The following is a 24,469-nucleotide window of genomic DNA, read 5'->3' as shown; positions in this document are numbered from 1 at the left end:
AAGGCTCAGACCAGGCCCCCAACCCTCTGCTCATCTGTCTCCGGCCCATCGGCCTGGCTCCCTGACACCGGGAGCCCTGGCCCAGGGCGGGCTCGTCGCCCCCCAGCACGGAGTCCCTGAGGGTTCCGCTTGGCCCTAGGGAGCATGTAGTGGGAAAAGGGACCGCAGGGACGTCCTGGGAGGTTATGAACATCAAAGGTGACGCCCGAGTGGGCCGGAGGCCTGGGCGCTCAGGAAGTCGAGTCACTGTCACTTGACACCCGCACGGCGCCCTGGGCCACAGGGCCAGGTCTGCGGCAGCGGGAAGGGGATTGGGCTTCCGGCCCCAAAGAGAGGCCTAGGCAGGAGAAGAACTGTTTCCTGAGACAAAACAGCACCTCGTTCCTTGGGGAGCCGGGCAGTGGCGCATGGCGGCCCGCGGGGAGCGAGGCGCTCGCCCACAGGGCACACGCCGGGCTGCAGGGCTCCGCCTCCGCGGCCACTGTCCCTGCACTTGGTCCCTGCCTTGGATCTACTCAAGGCCCCCGGATGTGGCGGTGCCCTCTGTCCGCACCCAGCACCGGTGGCTTGGGGGAGCAGAGGCTCCTCGGAAGGAGCGCCGCGTGTTTTTCTGGGTGCAGCTGAACGCCGTGTGAAGGTTAAAGGGAGACGGGGAGGGAGAGCGGGAGACGGGGGAGGAAGACGGAGCGAGACACACGCTCTCCTGGGAGCACATTCATCCATTTAAGGAAGGAGAGCTCATCACGCTCAACACCAGGTCTATATACAGTAACATGAGGTCCCTTCCCACATCAGGATGTCGCCCTTCCACACTCCGAGCCGAGGACCAAACCCTCCAGCCGTCAGGGAGTGGCTAACGAAACCTGCCTCAGGAAAGGGCCTGTCACCCATCGGGCCCACGGGAAGGGCTGCCCAGGCAACCCACCCGGCCCCCCTCCGGGCTCAGCGGCACAGCCCTGGGTGAGACCCACTCCCGGGCAGCGGATGCCGCGAGCAGACAGGGAGCCACAGGCAGGAATTAAATAGTGACAACTCGTATTTATTACAATTATATACAGTAGTATCTTATATTCTGAAACCTATACCTGATCACACAAATGAACATGTGTTTCGGGGGCGGGGGGCAGACAGGGGGGCCCTGACGCCTGGCTCCTACGTGGGAGTGAGAACCACGTCTCGCCATGGGGTTAGCTGAGTCACAATGCAGCGAGCGAGCGAGGACGGGAGAAGTGCAGAATGATTTCATTTGTCTGGAAGGACGACGGGCGCGGTGGGGCTGGGACGGCGCGTGGGGGCGCAGCCTCTGGACAAGAGCCGGCTGTGGGGCCCCGGGAGGCCCTTGCCGAGAGAGAGAAGAGCACAGGGCCGTGGCTTCTGGACACATGACGAGACGGCCCCCGGCCCCTCGTGAGGCTAGTGAAGGAGCCGCGGCAGGACGGGAGGGCGGCAGGTCAGCAGATACCACATCAACGCGGCTCTTCCTCCGCGGAGGACCGGGAGCCAGGTAATTAAACTACCTCTTGTCATGCACGGTGTTAGGTTAGCTAAGATGCTCAGCAGACACGCCCTGGACAAGACCTCCGTCTGGGAGACAGGGCTGAGGTGGGCCCGGGCCCGGAAAATTTGCGCCCTCAGCCGGACGTGAGAACAAGGTCGAGGCCCAGCTGGCTGGGGCCGAGCGGAGGAAGCGGCAGGCTGGGGCTGGCGTTCAGGACAGAGAGGCCGGCTGCACGGAGACTCGTCCCCGCGCACAGAGCTCGGGCCCCACGGAGGCGGGAGGCTGCGACAGCTCGGCCCCGCCTGCACAAGGCGGCCCTCCCGGAGCTGGAGGAGGAGGAACCCGGCCAGGCGGCCCAGCGGAGGCCGGCTGCCCTCGGGGCCTAGTCCCGCTCGTTCTCATTGCTGGCACCCTCGGGCCTTCGCAGCTTTTCCACCTGCTCGTTGATCTGGCCGTCCCCACCCCGGCGGTCCTCCCTCTGCACCCCCAGGCAGTCTTCCTCGTCCACGTGGCTCACGTCCTCATCCTCCTCCTCCTCGTCCTCCCTCTTCTCCTCCTCGCCCTGCACCTCCATTCTCACCTGGCCCTTGACGTCCACCACCCCCTGGCCCTCCTCCTGGGGGCCCAGCAGGTGGTAGGTGGCCGTGGAGCCCTCGGGGCTGTGGCCCTCCTTCACGGGCGAGGATGACGTGGACTCGTTGCTGACGGGCGAGATGTCACTGCTGCTGTGATGGGTGGCAGCAGCGGGGCTGGAGGGGGACGGGGACTTGACCGGGATCTGCCAGGACGGGATCTTCGGGGCCGAGGGGGACGGTGGGAACTGCCTCCTGACACAGGGAGAGAAGAAGCAGGGTTGGTGCCAGCACCCTGGGGCCCTCGCTCGGCAGAGCCACACACGTCCCCCGGCCAACGCACTCCCCCAGGGCCGCTGAGCAGGGGGCAGGACGCACTGGGCCGCCCACCTCCCACCCTGCCACCCAGAAAAAAGGCCTCTGGGCTGGTTGGAGGTTGGAGCAGAAGTGGAAGCCAGAAGTGCCCTCAGAGCACCCTGCCTCACTCAGGGTGCCTCCTGGGCCCTCCCTGCCTGGGCCAGGCCTGCCTTTCTTGGCAGGTACTGGACAGCTGGCCCCAGGGGCTGCCACCAACTGAAGCCCGCTCCCTCCCAGTCCTTAGCCCCTAGGAGAGGGGGCTGGGGGTGGAGGGGCCAGCAGGGAACTGAGGCTGAGCCAGGGAACTGGGGACCCAAGCCACGTGGCCTCGACTCCGTCTACCTTATCTCCGACCTGGGTAGAAGTGGGAAGGCCTGGCCACTGGCTATGGGCTCAGAGACCTCACAACCAGAAGGGTAACGCCAGTGCCCTGGGCCAGCCCGGACCTAAGCCGATTGCACGAGGGACCCGGGAGGTCAGGTCCGCTTGGCAATGGCTCGAGGGCGGGCAGGCCCATCTCTGCCTGAGCCGAGAGGACAAAGGCTTAGGACAATGGCCGCTCCCTCCTGGGCTGTCCATGGTCCACCAGCGCTGGTCTCAGGACAGCTCCCCCCGCTGCCCCGACCCCACAGCATGGCGTGCGTACAGCAAAGGCAGCGTGGATGCTAACAGAAATGCAGTTGGCGGTTTCCTTGCCTCCAAAGTTTCCAAACTCCCTGCTCTCTGTCCCCCTGACCTCAAAGGCTCTTGTCTCCTAGGTTCAGAAACACAAAAGATTTCTCCTAATGACAACCCTCTAGTCGCCAAGCTCGGTCACACCTCTCTTAGGGCCATGTTCTTTTCTCCCAAGAGGGCCTACGAGAAGGTGGCTTAGAGAAATGGGTCCCCTGGTTGGGGCCACAAGACCCCTGCAGCCCCCAATCCTTGACCCCGAGTGATTGAACCTTTGGACCACCTCACAGAGCCCCTACTAAACCCCAGAGAAGTGAGAAGCCAGGCAAGGCCGACCCAAAGTGCCCTGCGGGCCAGGTGGCCAACCATCCCAGTATCCACCTCGGGACTGAGTGGCTCCTGGGGCACAGGGCTTGCGGATTTAAAGCCAGCACAGGTTGGTCACCCCTCCACTCAGGGCTGCACTGGTGACACGGCCTCCACTGTCGGGGCTCAAGGCAGGTGCTGTCACTGAAGGACAGGAGGAGACCAAAGAAGCTAGGGGCGGGATGGCAGGCACTGCTTCTGTCCCCTGCCCTGAATCGGAGAATCCTTCCAACTGAGGGCTCCTTGGCCTTCTGCGAGGAACTTCTCTGGGACTACACTGTCCACTGAGAGGTCCTGTCAGGGCTCAGGAGGGAGGAGGAGGCGATGGCCCCACCTGGAGGCCCTGTTTCAGGATAGGGATGTTCTCTTCAGCTCCAGGTCCCGTGTTTTGGCTGCAGCTGTCCCTGACCGGGTCTTGACAAGGCACCCCAGGCTGTCCCCCTTGGAGTGGGGGGGGGGGCGCCTCTGGGGGAGGGAAAACAGAAGCTCCCAAGGTTCCCAAACTCAATCCCTGAGTCTCCCGGCTCAGTCAGGGGCTGGACAGACAGGGGCCCCTCAGGGGGACTCGTCTCATCCCTTCCCGTGACAGCTGGACAGGCCCCAGGGGCTCCCACTTGGCGGCCCCAGGCTGGGGCAGAACCACAGCCCAACCCCCTCTCTCCTCCTACCGATTTAAAAGCAGCCCTTTCAAGGAGTTAATTTCCGACTTGAGTTCATTGATATTCTGGGACTCCAACATCCAATTGGTAGATGTAGTGGCCTGAAAGTCAAAACATGGGAGAACAAGGATCAGAGCGGCACCCCCCTCCCTCCCCATGGGGCTCCGCCAGCCAGGGTGGCGGGAGGGGCCGCAGCATCAGCAGGATGCAGGGCGTGCTGTGTCCTGCGTGCCAGCTTGGAGACCGCTTGGGAAGGTTCTGCCACTGCCCATCCAGGGGTCTACCCTCCTGGGTCTTTCTGTTTAAATGACGGCACCCTAAAAACAAATACTGCCGCCACTCTGTTCGGGTATCTGATGATATTAAGCAATTGTGACATGCATTTAGCCGTAGAGTAACGGTATTCTGGCTGTGCAAAATACCAGCAGCAAAAGAGCCCCTATCCTTCAAGAGATGCAAACAGGAAGTGTCTGCGATACGTGATGACCCACTGTCTGGCAGGGGCCGCAAAGCAAGCTGGGGGCACGAGCAGAGCCCGGCTGAGACACGCGCCCAGCTGTGTGACAGAAGCACACTGTCCGGGCTGCAGCCCTGTTTCCGTCACGGGTTTGAAACGTCCCATTAAAACCAACTAACAGAACAGGTGACTCCCATCTCCACAGCAACTACACCAGCGGAGCCACCCTCCCTGCTGAGATCACCACACACAGGACTGGACTCGGGGGTGAGACCGGCAGCCACCACAACCCCACGGTACGGGCCTACCTCGTTTTACTGCGCTTCGCAGACCTGCGTTCTTACAGAGGGAAGGTCCGTGGCGACCCTGCATGGAGCAAGTCTGTTGGCGCCGGGTGCCCCGGAACCGTTTGCTTTGTGTCTCTGTGTCACGTTTTGGCAATTCTCACAGTGTTTCAGACTTTTTCATTATTATTATATTCGTTGTGGGGATCTGTGATCAGCGAATAGGACTCTTGCTGAAAGTTCACATGACGATCAGCATTTTTTAGCAATAAGGTATTTTTAAATTTAAGGTAGGTACGTTTTCCTCGGCATAATGCTACTACATCCTTAATAAAGTATAGCGTAAACAGAACTTTCACGTGCACCGAGGAACCAAAAAAGTAACGTGACTCGCTTTCTTGCAATAATTGCTTCACTATGGTGGTCTGGAACCAGACCCGCAGTATCTCTGAGGCGTGCCTGTCCTGGGGGGTCAGGGAGACCGCTGGGCACCCGCCCGGCCCGGCCCGCAGCTCCAATCTCAAGCAGGCCCGGAAAACAAGCTTCGCCTCGGAGCACCTTCCCGTGCTGCTGGGAGGTCTGCGTCTCCCTCCTCAGGGGGGTCGGGCCCCCAGGCCGCACCCCACTAAGTGCAAAGCTACCACAGCATGCAGGCCACACAGTCCATCCACAGTCAGTGTTTGGGGATGGCTCTGAAGGCTCAGCAGAGGGAAAGAAGCTGTTCTAGGACTTAACTCCGATTCTCTCCCCGAAGAGGGTCCACGGGAGAAAGGGACAAATGCCGTCTTTCCATGCATACCTTTCCCCTTTGATTTGACCATTTTCCAAATAAACTTCCGACAACCACAGCTTTCTTGGCAAATCTTGTTGAGACAGACAGAGAAGAGGGAAGTCCAAACGGTGGCCCCCCAGATGGCAGTTGCCGGTGGCCAAGCGGCCTGTGAAGTGTTTATGGGCCAATTCCAGGCATGATGGGCCCAGGTGCGCGGGCCTGCATCCACCAGGCTGGACGCCACCTCCAGGTGGCTTCCAGGGCACTGGTTAGTCATGCAAGGCCCCGGCTTCCCTGACACCTCTACCCGGGCTGGCAGCGGGGAGGGGCCCTGGATGGTCCCACCAGCCTTCTGCGGGCCTCTAGCCTGGGGTGGGGGCCGCTCTGGGCCTGCTCAGGCGAGCGCTCCTTTACAGGGAGAAGCCCCTCGGAGGGGCCGAGGTCTCGGCGGGAGCGCACGCAACCACTGCAAACACCAGTCGCCCGCACACACATCCCCTCGGGGTCCTCGGTCCAGACCACCAGACAGCGCAGATCCAGGAGCCACTGTTCTGGCTTCTCTGAGACCTTGAAAGCCATAGCAGCCCATTAACAAGGGAGCAATTTCCACTCACCGGCCTACAAAGGACTCAAATTTCCAAACGCATATGGTGCCAGATGCCAGGATTTAGAAATAAAATCTGACATCTGGGGCTTTTTAGCCAGTCTCTTTAAAAAACAGTTGTAGAAAACTCCCAGCCTTCAGTTTTATGTAGGTTTTTTAATTACTTAACGCTCTTCTTTTTAATTTTTTACAGTGCTGCAGTAGGAGTTTGGAAGCCAGATATAAAAACTTACGTTACAGCTGAGAAAACACAGCTCTGAGTCTCTGGTTTATGGGGTAACCAAAGTCTTCCCTCTTTTGGGTTTCAACACAGCACCAGTGAGCCCCTCGTCAGGACAGGAGAGGATGAAGGCAGCTGGGGGCGGGGGGGGGGGGGGGGGCGGGACCAGCAGGGAGGCAAGCACAAGAAACTCAGAGGCAGCGCTCAACCACCAAGCACAATCCTGGGCCCCCTCCCCTCTTAAAATGCAACATGTGGTCTTAATCTTAATGCTTCAGGTCTGCAAACAGTTTTCCAATTTCCGGAATGGCTTCTGGCCATTGGCAGGCCACCGCTTCCAAAGATAATAGAGGAGAGTGGGGCGGGGGCCATAATACAGGCTTCCCGCTTGCTTTAAGGGCCGCTACCCACGGGGAGTGCGCACAGCAGCTAGAGGCGGCCGAGGGCGACCGCAGCATCTGCGGGGGAAGTGCAGGCAGGCAGCACCTCGTGTGTGGGGTACCAAGAAGGGGAAAGGGGATTCTTGGGGACCCCTCTTCACAGGAGGTACCCCCAGATTCCATCAGAAATAGAAAGATTCCGGTTTCACTTCGTTTTGCAAACGCAAAAGCTTTGAGTGCTGGCTCACATCTGGTTGTGCGCCGGCTGGGGCTTCTCCTGGAAGAGCCACTCAGAGTAGGTTCCTCTACAGCACGGGCTGCGTGGAAGCGACCAGAAAGCAGCACAGGAACGGGGATGGACTGGGGAGGACAGTGGACATCCTGGAGCCACTGGACCACTGTCCCCTGGGCTCAGTCTAAGTGCCTCAGGAATGACCCTGTCGTGCACCTACAGGCCTGGGCCAGAAGCCTGCAATCCCGGGAGCTGACAGCAGCTGGGCACTGTTCTAAGCATGTGCAGACAGTGAAGGGGTGCCATTACAGGTCCCTCTTACAGATGAGGAAAGTAAGTCAGGGAGGTTAAGTAACTTGCCTGTGCTCACGCAGCTGGCACACGGCAGAAGCAGATTTCGACCCAAGAGGTCTCATCCCAGGACCTGATATTGCCAAGACTACTCCAGATTTGGGAAGTAAGGCATGGAAACAGCCCCGGGCAATCCCAGCTGGCGCTCTGTTAGGGGCTCCCTGACTCCCCGAGACCTGGGTGTAGAGAATCTGCCCGCGGATGCAGGGTGTCGCCCAGGGCCCTGGCATACTCCCCCACTTCCCTGCTCCCTGGACTCGCTCTTGAAACGCTGTGACCTGTGGCCTAAAGTGCCAGCGGAGACCACCCTGTGTCTACACCGGCCACCTCCAGAGCGTGGGCGTGAGCTGCCACAGGAGGGGCCGCAGGCAGAGAGCTGCCTCTCCTCCGTCCTGCGAGGAGGGGACACGGAGCAGGAGAGACGGGACGGTGGCCGCCTCCTTTCTCTGCGAGGACTGTGTGGGCCCCTGCTTGTGTATCCGGCATGAGAAAAACAAAGTCAGACCCCGTGGAACGTTGTAAATGAGCAGAGCACCGAGCAGAGCAGACCTGGACCCGAGCGGGTCAGGGACAAGTACCTTGGCTGCGGCCAGTTCGTGGGCGAGCTCCTGGACTTTCTGCTGCTGCTGAATCAGCAGCTCCTGGACGGAGGCTAAAGTCATCTGTAACTGAGTCACTGGGAGGAAAAAGCAGTCACATCGCTGTTAAATGATACACACAGATTCTTCCCTTCTCTGTCCACACACCTATAGCTGCCACATCTAATTTATCTGCAGTCATCCCCCACCCCACAATCCATATAATTTATCTGCACTCCGGGCAATCTACCTGCACTGTATCTAACCTCTAGGATTTCCACTCCATCTTTCTATTGTGCACTTGTCCGTGGTCAACAGTATATCCGTCCAAAACCTCTCCCCTCCAATTACATGTGCTTATGATTTGCTTGGCTCTTCCGACTTCGGTTGCGTCCGCGTCCCTCATCTCACGCCCCTCACCATGCAGTTCTCGGATTCTCCGAAGCTGGGAGAAACGCATCTCAGACCCGTATGATCCCGGGCGCGGTTGAAGACCGCAAATCCCGCTTTCCTGACACTCCTTCCTGCCCTCCGTACCCAACCCGGAGGCTGCCGTAGCTCCCGGGGCCACGGTGGTACCAGACCGTGTCCCAGCCGTGGGCCCTGGGGTCAGCCTCCCAGGGCCAGATGCACCAGAGCGTTTCTGGGGTCTCTGCAAGTGCACCCCAGTGGGACAGACTCCTGCCTGGGACAGTGGCTCTCTCGCTTGCCTGAGTTTTTAGATTCAGAGCCTCCGTCTAGTAAACAAGTTTATAAAGAGGAAAAGCCGTCCCTGGTGCGACAGGTCCCAGCTAATCTGGGCCATCACTGGGGCACCGGGTAATGAACGCCAGCCCTGTGGAGTCGATGACAGAGGAGGTGGCTGGGGTCCCCGGAGCCGCAGTAATTACAGCCTCTCTTGACCCTGTGCTGGATTCTTAGAGGGAAGGGGGAAAAAAATCGCTGAAAACCCCCCTGAAAACCTCACAGAAGCAGAAATTAAAAATGAACTTTACAGCCCTTAGAAAGGCTGTCATTTTATTCCCCTTATTAATATTCTGAGGTTGGGAGCCTTTCCGTAAAAACATAATTAATTGAGGCCGCGCCGACAGTAAACAAGCAATTTCAAATTAAACCGAAATGACGGCGGCTTCATTTGCAAATGTGAACAGATTCTCAGAGCAGATAAATGAAGTCACCACATAAAGTGGAGGCGAGGGGGAGGGGCGGGGCGAGAAGGGGCTGCTCGGGAAGGCTTGGAGGGGCGACTTGATGGAGTCATTAATCTTTACCTGTCTGTGCCACGCTGCCACTCAGCTCCGAGAGACTTGCCCCCATCCTCTCCAGGTGCTTCCTGTCCTCTCGGCCACCCACGATGAGGGGGAGCAGGTATTTCTACAAGGAGCAGGGTGGGTGTGAGCAGTGGGTGCCAACTTGGGGTTATTCTCCAGCGGGCTCGCCAGTTCTGCCCACCAACTTTCTCTCTGTCACCTCTGGGTTTTGGAAACCCGACACCGACACAAACACCGTAAATGAGATGTTTGAAAGTTACGAAGCTGATTAAGATTCTTTCTGAATGAGGACAAGGACCCAGAAGTAGGGGCGAGGAAGGTCCATGTGGTCTCTTTTTGGTTCTTTCACTTAATTACCTCCGGGATGCTACATATATTTCAGTAACAAAAACTATTTAAAATTCTGCTTTAAAAGCTGTAAGATAAAGGGGCACCTGGGTGGCTCCATCAGGTAAGCCCTCGGTTTCGGCTCAGGTCACGATCTCACAGTTTGTGGGATCGAGCCCTGCATCCAGCTCCATGCTGACCAGGTGGAGACTGCTTGGGATTCTCTGTCTCCCTCTCTCTCTGCCCCTCCCCTGCTCGTGCACATGCTCTCTCTCAAATAAACTTAAAAAAAAAAAAGTTTTAAGATAAAAATGTAGAAGGTGATAGAAGAAAGAGATCCCACTGATGGCCTCCAGGCAGTGGAAGGGAAGCTTTCTTCTCCGAACCTCTAAACACTTGGAACCTTGCGAATGAATTATCCATTCAGAGGAAAATGAGTCAAATAAACAAAAAATAATTTGAGAAACTAGATGAAAATCCACAACAGACTTCTGGGCCTTTGGTCCTTTTACTAGAGAATAATAGATGGTATTCCAAGGCCATCGAACGAGGTCCCACCTCAAGTTTGTTGTTGTTTTTTAAACTAAGCCTTGAATCCTCAGAACAGGTTTCCTTCAGGTGGGAGTCAAATGCAGTCAAATTCCCCCCAGACACAAGGGCAGCAGGAGAGGAAGGGGTGGAAGCTGAAGACACGGGCTCTGGGGAAAAGGAAGTGGATGCAACAGGTCAACTGAATGACAGGGTCCAAAATTCAGGAAGCCTAGGGGAGCACGGGGGTCTTGGAACATTCAGGAAGAAGGCAAGGTGGGGCACAGCTGGTAACTGGCTGCCTACTTTGAGGTGTGAAGGGGCGGAAGGCAGGCAGCAGGGTGGCCGCTGGGAGAGCTGGAGGAAAGAACGTGGCTCAGGGCTTGGCGCCTCTTGTTTTTGGAGCGTGAGCCCAGTCGTCACCATTAATGGGGTGGGACTAGAGGTAGCAGAGCACAGGCTGGCAGGTGTGACCAAGGAACTTTGCTTCCTACCCCATTTGGTGCCCCGATGGAAAAAAAGAGAGCAACTTCTCCATTAAGACTCTACTGGAGAAGGAGAAGGAGGTCTCTCACGAGGGGTTTGCGGGAGAACTCACTTCAAGAGCGACTTCTCAGCGAAGATCATTATTTAGCACACATATAGAAGCATTTTCTATTTTGCAAAGTGCTTTTCAACCGCTGTGTGAATTATTACCCACAACTGAGCCGAAACTCATCACATGTAGCCTTACGTTCTGGGCTGAAAGTTTCCCGAGTGTACAAGTCAAGAGATTCTTACGCATGTAACTAACGAAAAATTCGATTTCTGAGATCAAAAAAGCCACGGGAAGGAGCGCATACACTACCCGAGCCCAAACTGTCACGTATCTATAAAACAAGATGACAGCTCTTACCTTTTTTTTTTTTTTAATTTAAAGAAACTAAAGAAATTCTCATCACCATTGTGACTTATCTTTCAACATCTCTTTCTTTTTTAAGGCGTAAAGATCAGGGCTTCATGGAAAGAACTGATGATACCTCTGCTTTGCTCCTCTAGCTGCAGGCCATCCGAGGGCGGCCATGTGACCATTAGATACTGCTTAGGAGAGCCGGGAGTGGTTTCGAGAATTCTTAGTGTTTTATTCTTCTTGATGACTGTAGGCAGTCAGTGACTGGAACCAGGCTTTCAGCACACAGGGTCGGGGACGGGGCGGGGGGGGGGGGGGGGGGGGGAGGGTGGGCATCGGGTCAGAGGGAGAAGTCCCAGGACCTAGAACATTTTGCTTCTGGATTTGACATGGAAATTTCCAATTCCAAGAATAGATGTTACCCTGAACAAATTACACTCTGCTACAACTCTGTCACTAGATTTTGCACTAAGTCAAAAATTAAGAATCCCAGAGCACGGTGTTTAAACATGTTTCATGTGCTAAAAGTTACAATATTGAGTCTGGGAATTCATTCAGACTTTTTTTTTTTTTTTTTTTAAATCTGCAAATGAGGGGTGGAACCGCAGGGGCTCAGGAGCGGAGGCCTTCTCCCCAGGACCAGTAGAGAGTTGTCTCTGGGGCTTACCCCCGGCTCTGTGTCCTCAAAAAGACGCGCTTTGCTTCAAATCAAAGTTAGTGTCTGCTGGTCAGTATCTGGTTTGTATTTGGTATCAAGGAAGTACGTGTTCATTTCACGCCTGCACTTCTGTTGGGAACAATGAAGTCTGGGATCCAGCGGGTTGACCATGAAGTTTGCGGGAAAAAAATCCCAGATTTACGTGGATGCCAAGATAATATGCAGGAAACAGAAAACACAGCCCATAAATGGCATCACAGTGAGATTCTCAAAGCTGGTTCCCAATACTAAAGTAGAACAATAGCATACAGAATGCTTCGTGGGTGCCAGGCACACAGCACTTTCAAAGGAGCAGGGACTCCTTTGGGCTTCACAACAGCCTCGTGAGGTAGGTACCGCTGTCCCCGTCTTACAGGTGAGACCACTGAGCTACTACTAGGTGGCAGAAGCAGGATGCCACACAGCAGCCGGGCCCCAGTGTCCATGCTCTCAAGCGCCGTGTTATTCTGTCTCTCAGAAATGCCCCGGCCACTCAGCATGGGCCGGGCACACAGCCTGTAGACGGAGGGGCCCCACGGTCACCCTGTGCGGTGGGGACGCGGAGGAGCAGTGCTGGGTGCAGCAGACGAGGCGGGGTCTGGAGTTGCCACGCAGGCGGGGGCAGCACGGACCCCGAACCAGACGCCCCGCGCAGAGAGCGTGTTCCTCCGTATACTCCGCCTCCGTACGCGGCCCCTCTCCTGCCATCGCGCTCCAGGGCTGGGTGCCTCGACACAGGTAAACCCTGGGACGGGGGAGCGTGGGGCTGAATGCCAGGGGAGCCACAGGGAAGGCGGACTTACCTTGTAGAGCTGGTGAAAGCCAAACGCGATGCCTGCCGTGATGACAGCCAAGGCGCCGTAGTCCCTCCATCGGGACCCCACAGGGCCTGAGGTGGGGAGAAAAGGGCGTCAGGAGAAGCACACGCGTCCTTCCTGGGTGGGGGAGAGCACGTGTACTGTCTCAATCTCAGAGGATCGGCATCTGTGACACACAACTACACGGGATGGCGTGCGACGGTCGGGAACAGCGGCTTGGCGTCGCCTCCCCGCTCTTTCCGGGCTCTCGGGACCACCTGCCTCAACCTCACACCTCCTGTGCAGAGGTGTGTGGCAGCGAGCAAGCCTCGGGTGGCCCTCAAGTGACAGAGGCGATCTAGGGCACGGTCTCCGCTCTCAGGGAACAAAGGGTCCTGCGAGGCTGACACAAACACACTTAGGTGTGCGTCAATACACGTCCCCGCGCCTGCCACCCACAGGGATGAGCTAAGAGCCACTTGAGAGGCAGAGGACGGGGGAGGGGAGCCTGCACCATCTGTGTATTCAAGACTTCACGAAGCATCCTCTGCGTGCCCGACCGTGTTGCAGGCACGGGGGCACAATGGCGACGAGACCCCCGTGTCCTGGTCTGCTCTCACACTCAACAAGTGCAGGAGACAGCTTCCAAACAACTGAGCAAGGCAACTCCGGAGAGTGATCAAGAAGGCCCAACAGGGCAGGCACGTGGCTGGCTCAGTCGGTGGAGCAGGAGACTCTTGATCTCGGGGTTGTCAGTTCGATCCCCCACGTTGGGTGTAGAGATTACTTAAATAAATAAAATCTTAAAAAGGGGGGGGGGTGAGCCCCAACAAGGTGATGCCGGGGAGTCGGGGGAGAGAAGCAGGGGTCGGCAGGGCCTTGGAAGAGGCAGATGCTGAGGCCTGTGGGGTCCCAAGGACAGAGCTCCAGGCAAGGGACGAGCAAGTACAAAGGTAGGGGTTGACTTTTGTTCAAAGGAGAGAAGGTGGCCAGTGTGACCCAAGTGAGCAACTGGGCCTATCCAAGGGGGGAGGCCAGCAAGAGCAGAGAGGGGTCACCCAAGCGGGAGTGGTAGAGGGCAGAGCGGGGAGAAGAGGGATCACAGCACTGGGGTCACCGAAGGCTCTGAATCAGGAGTGACCCAGGCAGCTCTGTATTTTGGGAGATAACACGGGGTGTCCTCGAGGGCGAGATACAAGTGGGAGGTAGAGAGGTGAGGAGGCAGGGAAGAGGCTACCAAAGGGGCCACAAAAGGTAAGAGGGACGGGGCCAGGATGACAACGTGCTGCTGCTGTGAAGGGACCGGAAATGGGCAGCCAGTCCTTGCACAGGTGCAGGTCCCAGGCCCAGTGCTCTAGAATAGCCTCCAGGAGACCCCCCCCCCCAACTCCTGAATCGAGGAGAGCGGGGTTCTCTACCTCACAATCTTTCCCATGCACTGTTTACAAAGTGCTTTCGTGTCCATAATCTTCCCTGACGCTCGGCCTCCTCTCAAGGGACCTGCCAGGGAAGGCAGGGCACTAATGCAGGACACTAATCCATCCGTGGCAGCAGACCACAGCGCCCGCAGCAGGCTGCCCAGAAGGCACCCACCGGGGCTGCTATGACAAGGAAGCTGGGGTGCGCACGCGCATTTAGGAGAGGAAAGGGTAAGAGGAGGAAGAGCAACCGCATTCCCGAACTTCTTGAAAAGAGCACGAGGTCAGGGGGCAAAGCCGAAGCACGGGCAGGGGCAGACACCAGGCGCGGGCGCCGGGGATCTCTGCCTTCACCTGTCCCTGGGCGTGCAAGCTCTCCAGGTGCTCGTCACATCCTGGCATCTCGTGACCAGAGGGGAGCAGGCGAGGGAACTTCTCAAAGCTCAGTGGCAGGACGTGGGCACTCAGGGAGGAGGGGCTGCTGACACACAGGCCGCGGGGGGGGGGGGGGGGGGGGTTGGTCCAAGTGGCAAAGACCCTCAAGGTGGCAAGGGCGCCGCTCCCGCCTCCCTGAGCCGAATGGGGTTTCAGGAGGCGGACGCGACAGTGACGCAGGGGCCTGGAAGAGTCTCTCATCAGCCACCTCCCTGCTCACTACCTGTGTGGCCTACAGACTCCCAACCAGTTTCCCAAGGTGGCCCAGCCCTGGAGTCTCCTGCACTTACTCCCAAGATGCCCACCCCCCCTCAGCCCTCAACTCCCTTTTCTGTTTTACAGTTTTTGAGGAGCTACGAGACGCACACGGTCTAAAAAGCACACAGGTCATCTTGTCATTCTACTGCCAACAGCCTCCCTCCAGCATCAGCAGCCACTGAGAACAGCTTCCTGTCTGTCCTGCCTGAGACTTTTTATGCACGTCTAAGGCAACACTGCTCCGTATTATTTGCCCGTTCCCCCTCGTCCTCATTCTGCTGTCTTTCCAGAGCTGCCTAATATTCCATTTAAGCAACTCCCCATTGATTTCCGGCCTCTTACTGTTTCACACAATGCTGCCCCCAAGGACTGTGACCGCATGTCATCTCACGTATACGTCCGAGTACAGCCGTGCACGTCAATCCCTAGGCGCCTAGGTCGGAAGCGCAGGCAATTTGCAATTTGGAAAGATACTGTCAAATAGTCCTCCGCGGGGGCTGAACCAGTGGGCTCCCACCAGCCGTGTCCAAGAGTGCCTACTTCCTCACAGCAGCACCGCGGGCTCAACACACTCAGATTTCTGCCCGTACTAAGCAGAAAAGAGTCCCCCACTCCAGTTTTCATTTGCCTTTATCTTCCAGCGAGGACTGAACATCTCCTCCCTGTGTGTCCTTTCTGGGGTACTGTATGTATGTGATCCTGCTCTCCCACTCGATTTCCTCATCAATTTATAAAACTTCTTATACTGCTGAAGGGGGCTTTCAGGAGGCAAAGGTGACAGTGATGGAGGAGCCTGGAAGATTAGTCCTTTGTCTGTGACAGAAGCTGCAAAAGTCCCCCCCAGGATATGTCTTTTGACTCTGCTTATGGTGCATCTTGGCGTGTCGCATGGGCCCTGGGGTGTGGGTTATGGCAAGCCAGGGCGTCCCCACTCCCTCCTGGGGCTGGGTAGTGATTCTCTGGGTCACAGAAACTGTCTCCAGAAAGGAGCTCTGCTGCTCTGCTGTAGTGAGCGTGCCCACCCAACAAGCATCTATGCGGATAAGCAACTGCGGCTCATTAAATCAAAAGCTCTGAGACCCCCGACGTAGACGGATATTTCCACCCTGACCCAGAGGAGCCAGGAGGCTCTGAGTCCCAGGCAACCTTCTCATTGGTCGCATCCCGAGCCCACTCCGCTCTGAGTGCCTCGATGAAGCGTCCAACATCCAGTACGAGTCCATTTTTAGGAGGAAAAAGTGGAGACAGTAACCTTGTCACTCTTCAAGAGTCACTGTTCAGGAGGGCTTCCGTCCACACCTGGCACCTCCATCTGTGCTGCCCAAATCCTCAGAGAGAACAGCTTCAAAATGGGCATGTTTCTAGAATATTCTATTCACCACTGACTTCTCAAATACTCACTCAATCTCCTGCAAGAGAACAGCTGCAACGCGCTAGAAACTGGACCAGAACCAAAGCCTGCCCGCTTCCTTCTTTCCTGCAAACGTCGTGCCTGGAGAAGCGCAGTCTCTCATTCTGGGTACTGGAGCTGGAAGGCTGAACAGATGCTGGCAGCTCAGGGGTCCACGAACCAGAACCCCTCCTCCAGCGGCCGCCACCGTTCCAGAGCTCTGACCTCCTCAAGCACCAAGCAACACCTGTGGCTCCCTGCCGGCCGCACCCTTCACCCCCACACCGCGACTCATTCCTGACATGCTCGCGTTAAGAACATTTTATTGCCCCTTGGTTTTCATTATTAATGAAAAGGGACCAGAATGATCTTTCCTAAAGTTCAGAGAGTCTATAAAGACAAGAAGCTGAAATGCCATTTTACTCGTTTTGGAGATGTGTGATACAATTCTGTCTTGTGGCAAAATGAAAAAAGAGAGAAAGTAAGAGGAGGTAACTCTGACCTGCCGCGTGGATTTCAAAGGTAACAGAGCAAAGCACTCGATGTGATCCCAAACTGGCTCAAACCCCCAACCGTGACCACTCCGAGTCTCCCTGCTGCCCACCCTGGGGCCCATTTTTTCCAAGGCCAGTGCAGACCCCCACGAAGGAACAGAGCACCTGGGAAATACACCTCTCTGGTCCCCACCCTCCCCGAATGTCCAGAATTTTAGAGTCAAGGGCAGAAAATGGGGCCAGTCAGTCTTCTGCTCTAGCTTGGAAATAAGGGAAGCAGAACAAATGAGCCTTTTAAAAGCTTCCAAGCCTCCAGTCTGGAAGCAGACGCCTGCCTGTGTACAAGGCAGGCAAGAAGCCGGAGACCAGAGATCCCGGTTCCACACCACCGACCCAGTGGCTCCCAAGGACGTTCTTCTCTTCTTGTCAAGCACAGACCACTTGACTGAAGGTGGCAGAGCTCTGTGCCGTTGGAAGAGTGGAGGAACAACGATATGTTTGTTTACTGTCACTCAGATTCAAATTGTCCACAGCACCTCCCCAACAGGTACAGCCAGCTAATGAGCTGAATGGCCGGGTGCTTTACCAACAACACCTCGTCGCTGGCATCTCATGAAGAATAAAGAGGCAGTCAGCCGTGGAAGCAGTGTTCAGCCTGCACAACTGAGCACTGCTGGGCCTGCGCTGATGCCTTAGGCTGCCGCAAGGTCAGAGGCCAAATCACCGCAGGGAGAAGAGCTAAGGGCTCTTTGAAACTCAATGCCTTCTTTAACCTTCCAAGGACTTTGTCAACTAGCTTGAGCTCGGCCAGTCTGCCTGCCCAAAGCATAGGGTTTCAGATGAACCCACCGCGTGTGGTGGCCCTGTCGGGGGCAGGAGAGATGCATCCCTGTGGCTCCTGAACCATTCCGTGAACACAACTAAACCAACATTACTCCAGTCCTTTAGTCTAACTTCCATCGACCAAGAAATTCTCACCTAGTAGGTGAGAACAAACAGCAAATGACGCATGTGGGGCTGGGAATCCCACACAGCAACACAGCAATGTTGAACTCGAAGCCACCAAGTCACAAGCCCGGACTCACTGATATCACGGCAACGCCACAATCCAGTAAGCGTCACAAGATCATGCTGCTGACGACACGGAGAAACTATCAAGGCCTCGGGGAGGCTGGCAGCCTCAGTGCAGGGCGAGGCGGTGCCAGCAACCAGGCAAGCCTAGCTGGGGTCCCCTCCACGCTCACCAAGGCTGGGGCTGTGACTCCACATCGCGCCCTACCCAGCTGCTCAAATCATCCCAACAGCTTCACTCACAAGCCACCCTGGAAATTAAATAAGACAGGCTCTTCCACAGTGAGGGCCTGGAATAAAGCCAGTCTGCCAAACCGGGGCTTGTTACGGCACAGAGTGGCGGGGCTAAATGCACAGAGACTGGCGACCGGCTGTACTACAGGCCGAGCTGCGGGGGGCCGGCCACTGTATGGGGGCACGCTGGGGCACCCGGCGGAGCATGGTGGCAGCAGCCAGAAGGACAAACCAACCAGAGCATGGCACCGAGAAACACAACAGCTCTGCTCTGAACAGAAGCACTGGGCAGCAAGGGCAAAGGCACCACGGTAGCCCCACCACGGCCACACCTGAAAATTCAAGGCCCTTCATGTGAACATCACACGAAAGGCCATCTTTTCCACTTCTGACAGGCTGCAACGCTATCAGCAGTGTCATCTTTAGGCAGGAAGGACTCTGACAGTCCTATCTATATCCTCATTCACAGATCAAAATATATAAGCTCTAATTAAACTCTAAGAACTCAGAAGCATCCAGGAATAGGCCCAGGCTTATACAGTCAAGGGATTTTTTTTTTTTTTTTTTTTTTTTTTTTTTTTGCCAAAGAGGCCCAGGGAAAGGATAATCCCTGCAACAACTGTGCTGGGACAACTAGAGAGCCACAGAGGGAAGAGAGTGAATCTCAACTCTCACCTTGTTTCATACACACACATTAACTCGAAGTGGATCGCACACCAAAGCCAGAAAGCAAAAACTCTAAAGCTGCTGTAAGAAAACAGAAAACAGAGAAGGAAATCCTTGGGGCAAGCAAAGACATCTTCAAATACAAAAAGAATGAGTCACAAAAGAGGAGGAAAAAAAGAACAAAACGGACACGATCAAAAATTTAAACTTGGGGGGCGCCTGGGTGGCGCAGTCGGTTGAGCGTCCGATTTCAGCCAGGTCACGATCTCGCGGTCCGTGAGTTCGAGCCCCGCGTCGGACTCTGGGCTGATGGCTCAGAGCCTGGAGACTGTTTCCGATTCTGTGTCTCCCTCTCTCTCTGCCCTGCCCCCGTTCATGCTCTGTCTCTCTCTGTCCCAAAAATAAATAAACGTTGAAAAAAAAAATTAAAAAAAAAAAAATTTAAACTTGGGGGGTGCCTGGGTGGCGCAGTTGGTTAAGCGTCCGACTTCGGCTCAGGTCATGATCTCGCGGTCCGTGAGTTCGAGCCCCGCATCAGGCTCTGTGCTGGCAGCTCGGAGCCTGGAGCCTGTTTCAGATTCTGTGTCTCCCTCTCTCTCTGACCCTCCCCCGTTCATGCTCTGTCTCTCCCTCTCTCAAAAATAAATAAATGTTAAAAAAAAAAAAAATTTCAACTTGGGCTTTTCAAAAGGCACCACCAAGAAAATGAAAAAGTAAGTCATAGGTTGGGGGAAAATATCTGCAAATCATGTATTTGATAAAGAGTTGTACCTATACAACTCAACAATGAAAAGACACTTTTTTTAGAAAAAAGTGTGAGCAGAAGACTAGAAGAGATACTCCATGAAAGATGTAAGAACGGCCAATAAGCACGTGAAAATATCATCAGTCATCAGGGAGATACAAATGACAAGTACAATGAAATCCTATCACATACACGTTCATATATGGCTAAACCTAAAAACTGAGACTATCAAGTGCAGACCAGGATGTGGAGAAACTGAAACCCCCCCCCCCCCCCGCTCTGCTGATGGGAATGACAAATGGCGCAACCACTTGGTGAAAGAGTTTTATAGTTTCTTACAAAGTCAAACACACACACCACGTGTGGCTAAGGCAATCCACTCCCAGGTATAAGACGAAGAGAGAAGGAAGCACACAGGCACACAAAGGCTTCTACTAGCACACGAATGTTCGTGGTGGCATTATTCGTAATAGCTCCAAACTGGAAACCCAAACAACTATCGACGGTCGACAGATAAACAAATTGTGGGAGATCCAGAGCACAGAGTAACAGGAGTTAGCAAACTATGCCCACTTGGCTAAGCCCCACTCAGCCTGCTTTTATTCAGCTGTGAGTTCAGAATGGGTTTTATATTTTTAAAGGAATATGGGGGGGGGGGTGGGGATGTGTCACAGAAACGTGTATTTGTGTGTGTGTGTGTGTGTGTGTGTGTGTGTATAACTTGACAGGTAGATGTATCTCTACATGGATCAGTCTCAAAGCATCAAGTTAGGGTAAAGAAACCAGACACAAAAGATTACATGCTATATGATACCATCTACATGAAAATTTCTGAAAGGTAAGAACTTTAGTAACCCAGAATAGATTGCTGGTTGAAAGGAAACTGAAGTTGGGGAGGGGACAGATGCAAAGAGCACAAAGAAACTTTCTGGGGTCATGGACATTTTCTATATTGTGGCTGTAGTGTTGGTTACAGGAGTTAAATGAATTACAATTTGTACAATTCATTAAACTGTACACCTAAAATTGATTAATCTTACTGTGTATAAGTTATACTTCAAAAAAAGCTGCCCAGGGGCGCCTAGGTGGCTCAGGTTAAACATCTAACTTGGGCTCAGGTCATGGTCTTGGGTTCGTGCGTTCGAGCCCCCCATCAGGCTGTCTGCTGTCAGCACAAAGCCCACTTCAGATCCTCTGGTCTCCCTCTTTCTCTGCCCCTCCCCCACTCTTGGGTGCCTTCTCTCTGTCACTCAAAAGTAATAAATAAGCATTTCTTAAAAAGCTGTCTAAGAGAAAAATTAATAGAAATCCAGAAATATAAAACCGCCATATGACCTAGTGATTCAACTCCTGGAGGTCGACCCAAGAGGAATGGAAACATACGTCCACATCAGACTTGCACACAAATGCTCTTAGCAGTACGATTCACTTTAGGCCAAACTGGAGACAGTCATCCATCAACTGGTGAACCCACAGACATAAGATGGTACGTCCATACAACGGGTGCACTCTTCAGCAATAAAAAGGAAGTCCTGCTACCTGCTGCCCCATAGAAGAGCTCCAAAAATACTGTGCTGAGCGAAAGGCAGGCACAAGGGACCGTATATTGCAAGATTCCATTTACCTGAAACATCCAGGAAAGGGACAGAAAGCAGATTAGTGCTTGCCTGGGGGCAAGAGGGGAGGTTATCAGTAAAGGGGCACAAAGAATCTGATGGGGAAGAATGAAAGTGCTCCAACACAGACTATGAGTGCATCACTCAGTAAGTTACCAGAAGTCAGGAACTGTACATTTGAAATGGGTGAGTGTTATAATATGTAGAATATACTCCAGTAGCTTGTTTTAAAAAAAAAATTTTTTTTTAGAATGCCTGGGTGGCTCAGTCAGGTAAGTGTCCAACTTCAGCTCAGGTTATGATCTCACGGTTTATGAGTTCAATCAAGCCCCGCATCGGGCTCTGCGATGACAGCACAGAGCCTGCTTCAGATCCTCTGTCTCCCTCTCTCTATGCCCCTTGCCTGCTCTCTCTCTCTCAAAACATAAATAAACTTAATTTTTTTTAAAAAAAAGAGTATAGAAACAGACCCGTGCATATATAAACAATTGATTTCTTTTAACATTAATTCACATTTTGAGAGACAGAGACAGAGCATGAGCAGGGGAGGGACAGAGAGAGAGGGAGACACAGAATCCCAAGCAGGCTTCAGGCTCTGAGCTGTTAGCACAGAGCCCAACATGGGGCTTGAACCCACAAACCGTGAGATCGTGACCTGAGCTGAACTCGGAGGCTTAACCAACTGAGCCACCCAGGTGCCCCTAAACAATTGATTTTTGATAGAAGGACAAATAATGGGAATAGGATAATTTTTTGGCCATATGGTGCTGGCACAACTGGATATCCATGCAGGCAAAAATGAACCTTGACTTTCACATTATACCATACATAAAAATTAACTAAAAATGAATCACAGATCTTGACGTTAAAGCATACACTATAAACCTCTAGGAGAAAACCTCTCCAACCTTGGGGGAAAAGTAAAGTCTTCACAGACAGGACATCAAAACCATAAACTGTAAAGAAAAAAAAAAAAATAGATGGCCCGAAATTTAAAATCTTTTTTAAAAGACAACCTAAAGGAAAAGAAAAGGCTGGCCACTTCGGGAGGAAATACAAACACCACACACATCTGACAAAGCACGTGAATCTGGAAGACATAAAGAACTCTTCCAACTCAAGAAGACAATTAAAGAGGCAAAGATGGCAAGGGCCACTTCACAAAGGAAGGCACGCAAGTGGCCGATATGCACGTAAAAAGATGCTCAGCAGGATTAGCCATCCCAGAAGGGTAAACTCAAACCACTGTGGGATACCACTGTGTACACGTTAAAATGGCAGACTTTAAAAAGACCTAGAAGACCAACTGCTAGCACCCATACTCAGCCACTGCATCTCTCACTGCTGATGGGGGCGTGAAATAGTACGACCACTTTGAAAACCAGTTTGGCGGTTTCGTATGGAGACAGACATCCACTTACCATATAACCCAGCAACTCTACTCCTAGGCATTTACCCAAGAGCTACAGAAACATACAGACTCGCACCCAAACATTCATAAGAGCTTTAAGGGTAATAGCTCAGAACTGGAAACAGCCCGGAGCCCATCCACTGGTGGATGGACAAACTGAGATGCCCCTACACCATGGAATACCACTCAGTAATAAGAAGGAAATAAGCCCTGATATGCACAGTGACTTGGATAGAGCTCAAAAACATTATGCTGAGGGGAAGACCAGACAAGAGAGTGTGTACTGAAGGATTCCATTTTATTTATATAAAACCCTAGGGAAAAAAAAAAAAATCTCATCAGAAGCAATGGAAGGCAGACCAAGGGATGCCCCAGAGTCGGACTGGCTGGGAACAGGGCACACGGGAACCTTCTGGGGCAATGCAAATGTTCTACAATGTGGTGATGCCCACAGTGTATGCCTGCCAAAAGTCGCATTGTACAAGTAAGTGCATTTTATTTTAGGTAAATGATACCTCAATAAAGCTGATTTAGAAAAAGAAGTTGTTAGAATTTTTAAAACGAGGAGTGGAGCTGGAGGGAGCCAACAGTGATTGAGAACAAGACCCAGCAGCGGGGGCTCTACGTTCTCTCTCTGCTCAGTTAGCAGCTGAGACCAAAGGGAAAAGCAAGACCTGAGAATTCAAATTCAAAAAAATTTAATTAAAAAAAAAATTTTTTTTTTAATTCAAATTCTAGTTCGTTAACATACAGTGCGATATCGGTTTAAGGAGCAGAATTCAGTGATTTGTCACTTACATACAACACCCAGCGCTCATCACAAGTGCCCCTTTCTTTTTTTAAGTTTATTTATTTTTTGAGAGTGCAAGCACTAGTGGGGGAGAAGCAGAGAGAGGGGGGTGGGGTGGGGGGGGGGTGCGCGGAGAATCCCAAGCAGGCTATGAGCCACCAGCACAGAGCCAGATGCAGGGCTCGATCTCACAAACTCGTGAGATCATGACCTGAGCCAAAACCAAGAGTCAGACACTTAACCGACTAAACCACCCAAGTGCCCCATCAAGTGCCCTCCTTAATATCCATCACTCACTTCGCCCATCTCCCACCTACCTCCTTCCATCAGTTTTCAGTTTGTTCTCTATCATTAAGAGTCTCTTGTGGTTTGTTTCCCTCTCTTCTCTTCCCCCCCTTTCCATATGTTCATCCGTTTTGTTTCTTCAATTCCACATGTGAGTGAAATCATATGCTATTTGTCTTTCCCTGACGGACTTATTTCGCTTAGCATAATACACTCTAGCTCCAACCACGTCATTGCAAGTGGCGATGTTTCATTCTTTTTGATGGCCGAGTAATATTCCGTTATGTGTATGTATATACTACATCTTTATCCACTCATCAGTCGATGGACATTTGGGCTCTCTCCATTGTTTGACTATTGTTGATAGCGCTGCTATAAACATTGGGGTGCATGTCTGCATGCATTGTATCCTTTGGGTAAATACCCAGTAGTACAATCACTAGATCATAGGGTGGTTCGATTTGTAGTTCAAATTCAACTTTTAAAAATGCCCTCTGGTAAGTTATGATGCATACAAAACAATATAACATTTATAAGTTATGAAGCGTAATAATAAAATCAGCAATCCTAAACCCACCGACTTTACCAGCTAAAGCTTTCCAAATACCACTGCAACCAGCCGTGTGCTCCTCTGCACCCAGAGGTAACCATCATCCTGAAGTCAGTGTTCATTCTAACTCAGACTTTCTGTGAGATACGAAAAGCTGGGAGCGTGGCCCACCAGGACAAGGACTGCATTTCTCAGCCTCCTGTGCAGGCAGGTGTGGCCATGTGACCGAGTTCCCGCCAGTGGGCAGGAAGTGAAAATGATGGGGGCAATTTCCAAGAGGTGGGTCCTTTACTCTCCTTCTCCTCACTCTTGCCGGCTGGACAGCAGATGGGAGGGTGGGAGTTGGGGAAGTCACGCTGGAACACAAGACAGATGCCAGCCAGGTGTCAGAGATGCAGAGCAGAGAGTCTCGGCTACCTACGTGACCATAACCGAGAAATACTCTTCTGTTTCGTTTGGGTCACTCTTATTTGGGGTTTTCTGTTATTTGTTGAGGAATCTTATAAAATGAACACAGTGCACCGTGAGCAAAGATATAATCCTACCTACCACCAACACCAAAGACACCTTCACTGGCCGAAAAAACCTAGGGAAT

General features: G+C 53.4%; 1 protein-coding gene across 2 annotated transcripts in view; it reads right to left on the bottom strand.

Moving 5' to 3' along the window:
* Positions 1-1,018: 1,018 nt before the first annotated feature.
* PEX14 (peroxisomal biogenesis factor 14) overlaps positions 1,019-24,469 on the bottom strand; it is a 145,727-nt gene continuing 122,276 nt past the window's right edge. The window contains exons 5-9 of one of the 2 annotated variants that reach the window (XM_003989484.5): positions 12,518-12,603; positions 9,274-9,376; positions 8,003-8,100; positions 4,134-4,225; positions 1,019-2,325 (exon numbers count right to left, since the gene is read on the bottom strand). In XM_003989484.5, coding sequence (XP_003989533.1) covers positions 1,881-2,325; positions 4,134-4,225; positions 8,003-8,100; positions 9,274-9,376; positions 12,518-12,603 — 824 coding nt within the window. In that variant the 3' untranslated portion in view covers positions 1,019-1,880. The remainder of the gene's footprint in view (positions 2,326-4,133; positions 4,226-8,002; positions 8,101-9,273; positions 9,377-12,517; positions 12,604-24,469) is intronic. The other variant, XM_019836145.3, reaches the window with a different exon arrangement.

This window comes from Felis catus, chromosome C1 (genome assembly GCF_018350175.1).
Source record: "Felis catus isolate Fca126 chromosome C1, F.catus_Fca126_mat1.0, whole genome shotgun sequence".
Lineage (NCBI taxonomy): Eukaryota > Metazoa > Chordata > Mammalia > Carnivora > Felidae > Felis > Felis catus.
The sequence above is the reverse complement of the archived record's forward strand: the minus strand, read 5'-3'. Positions and strand labels throughout refer to the sequence as shown.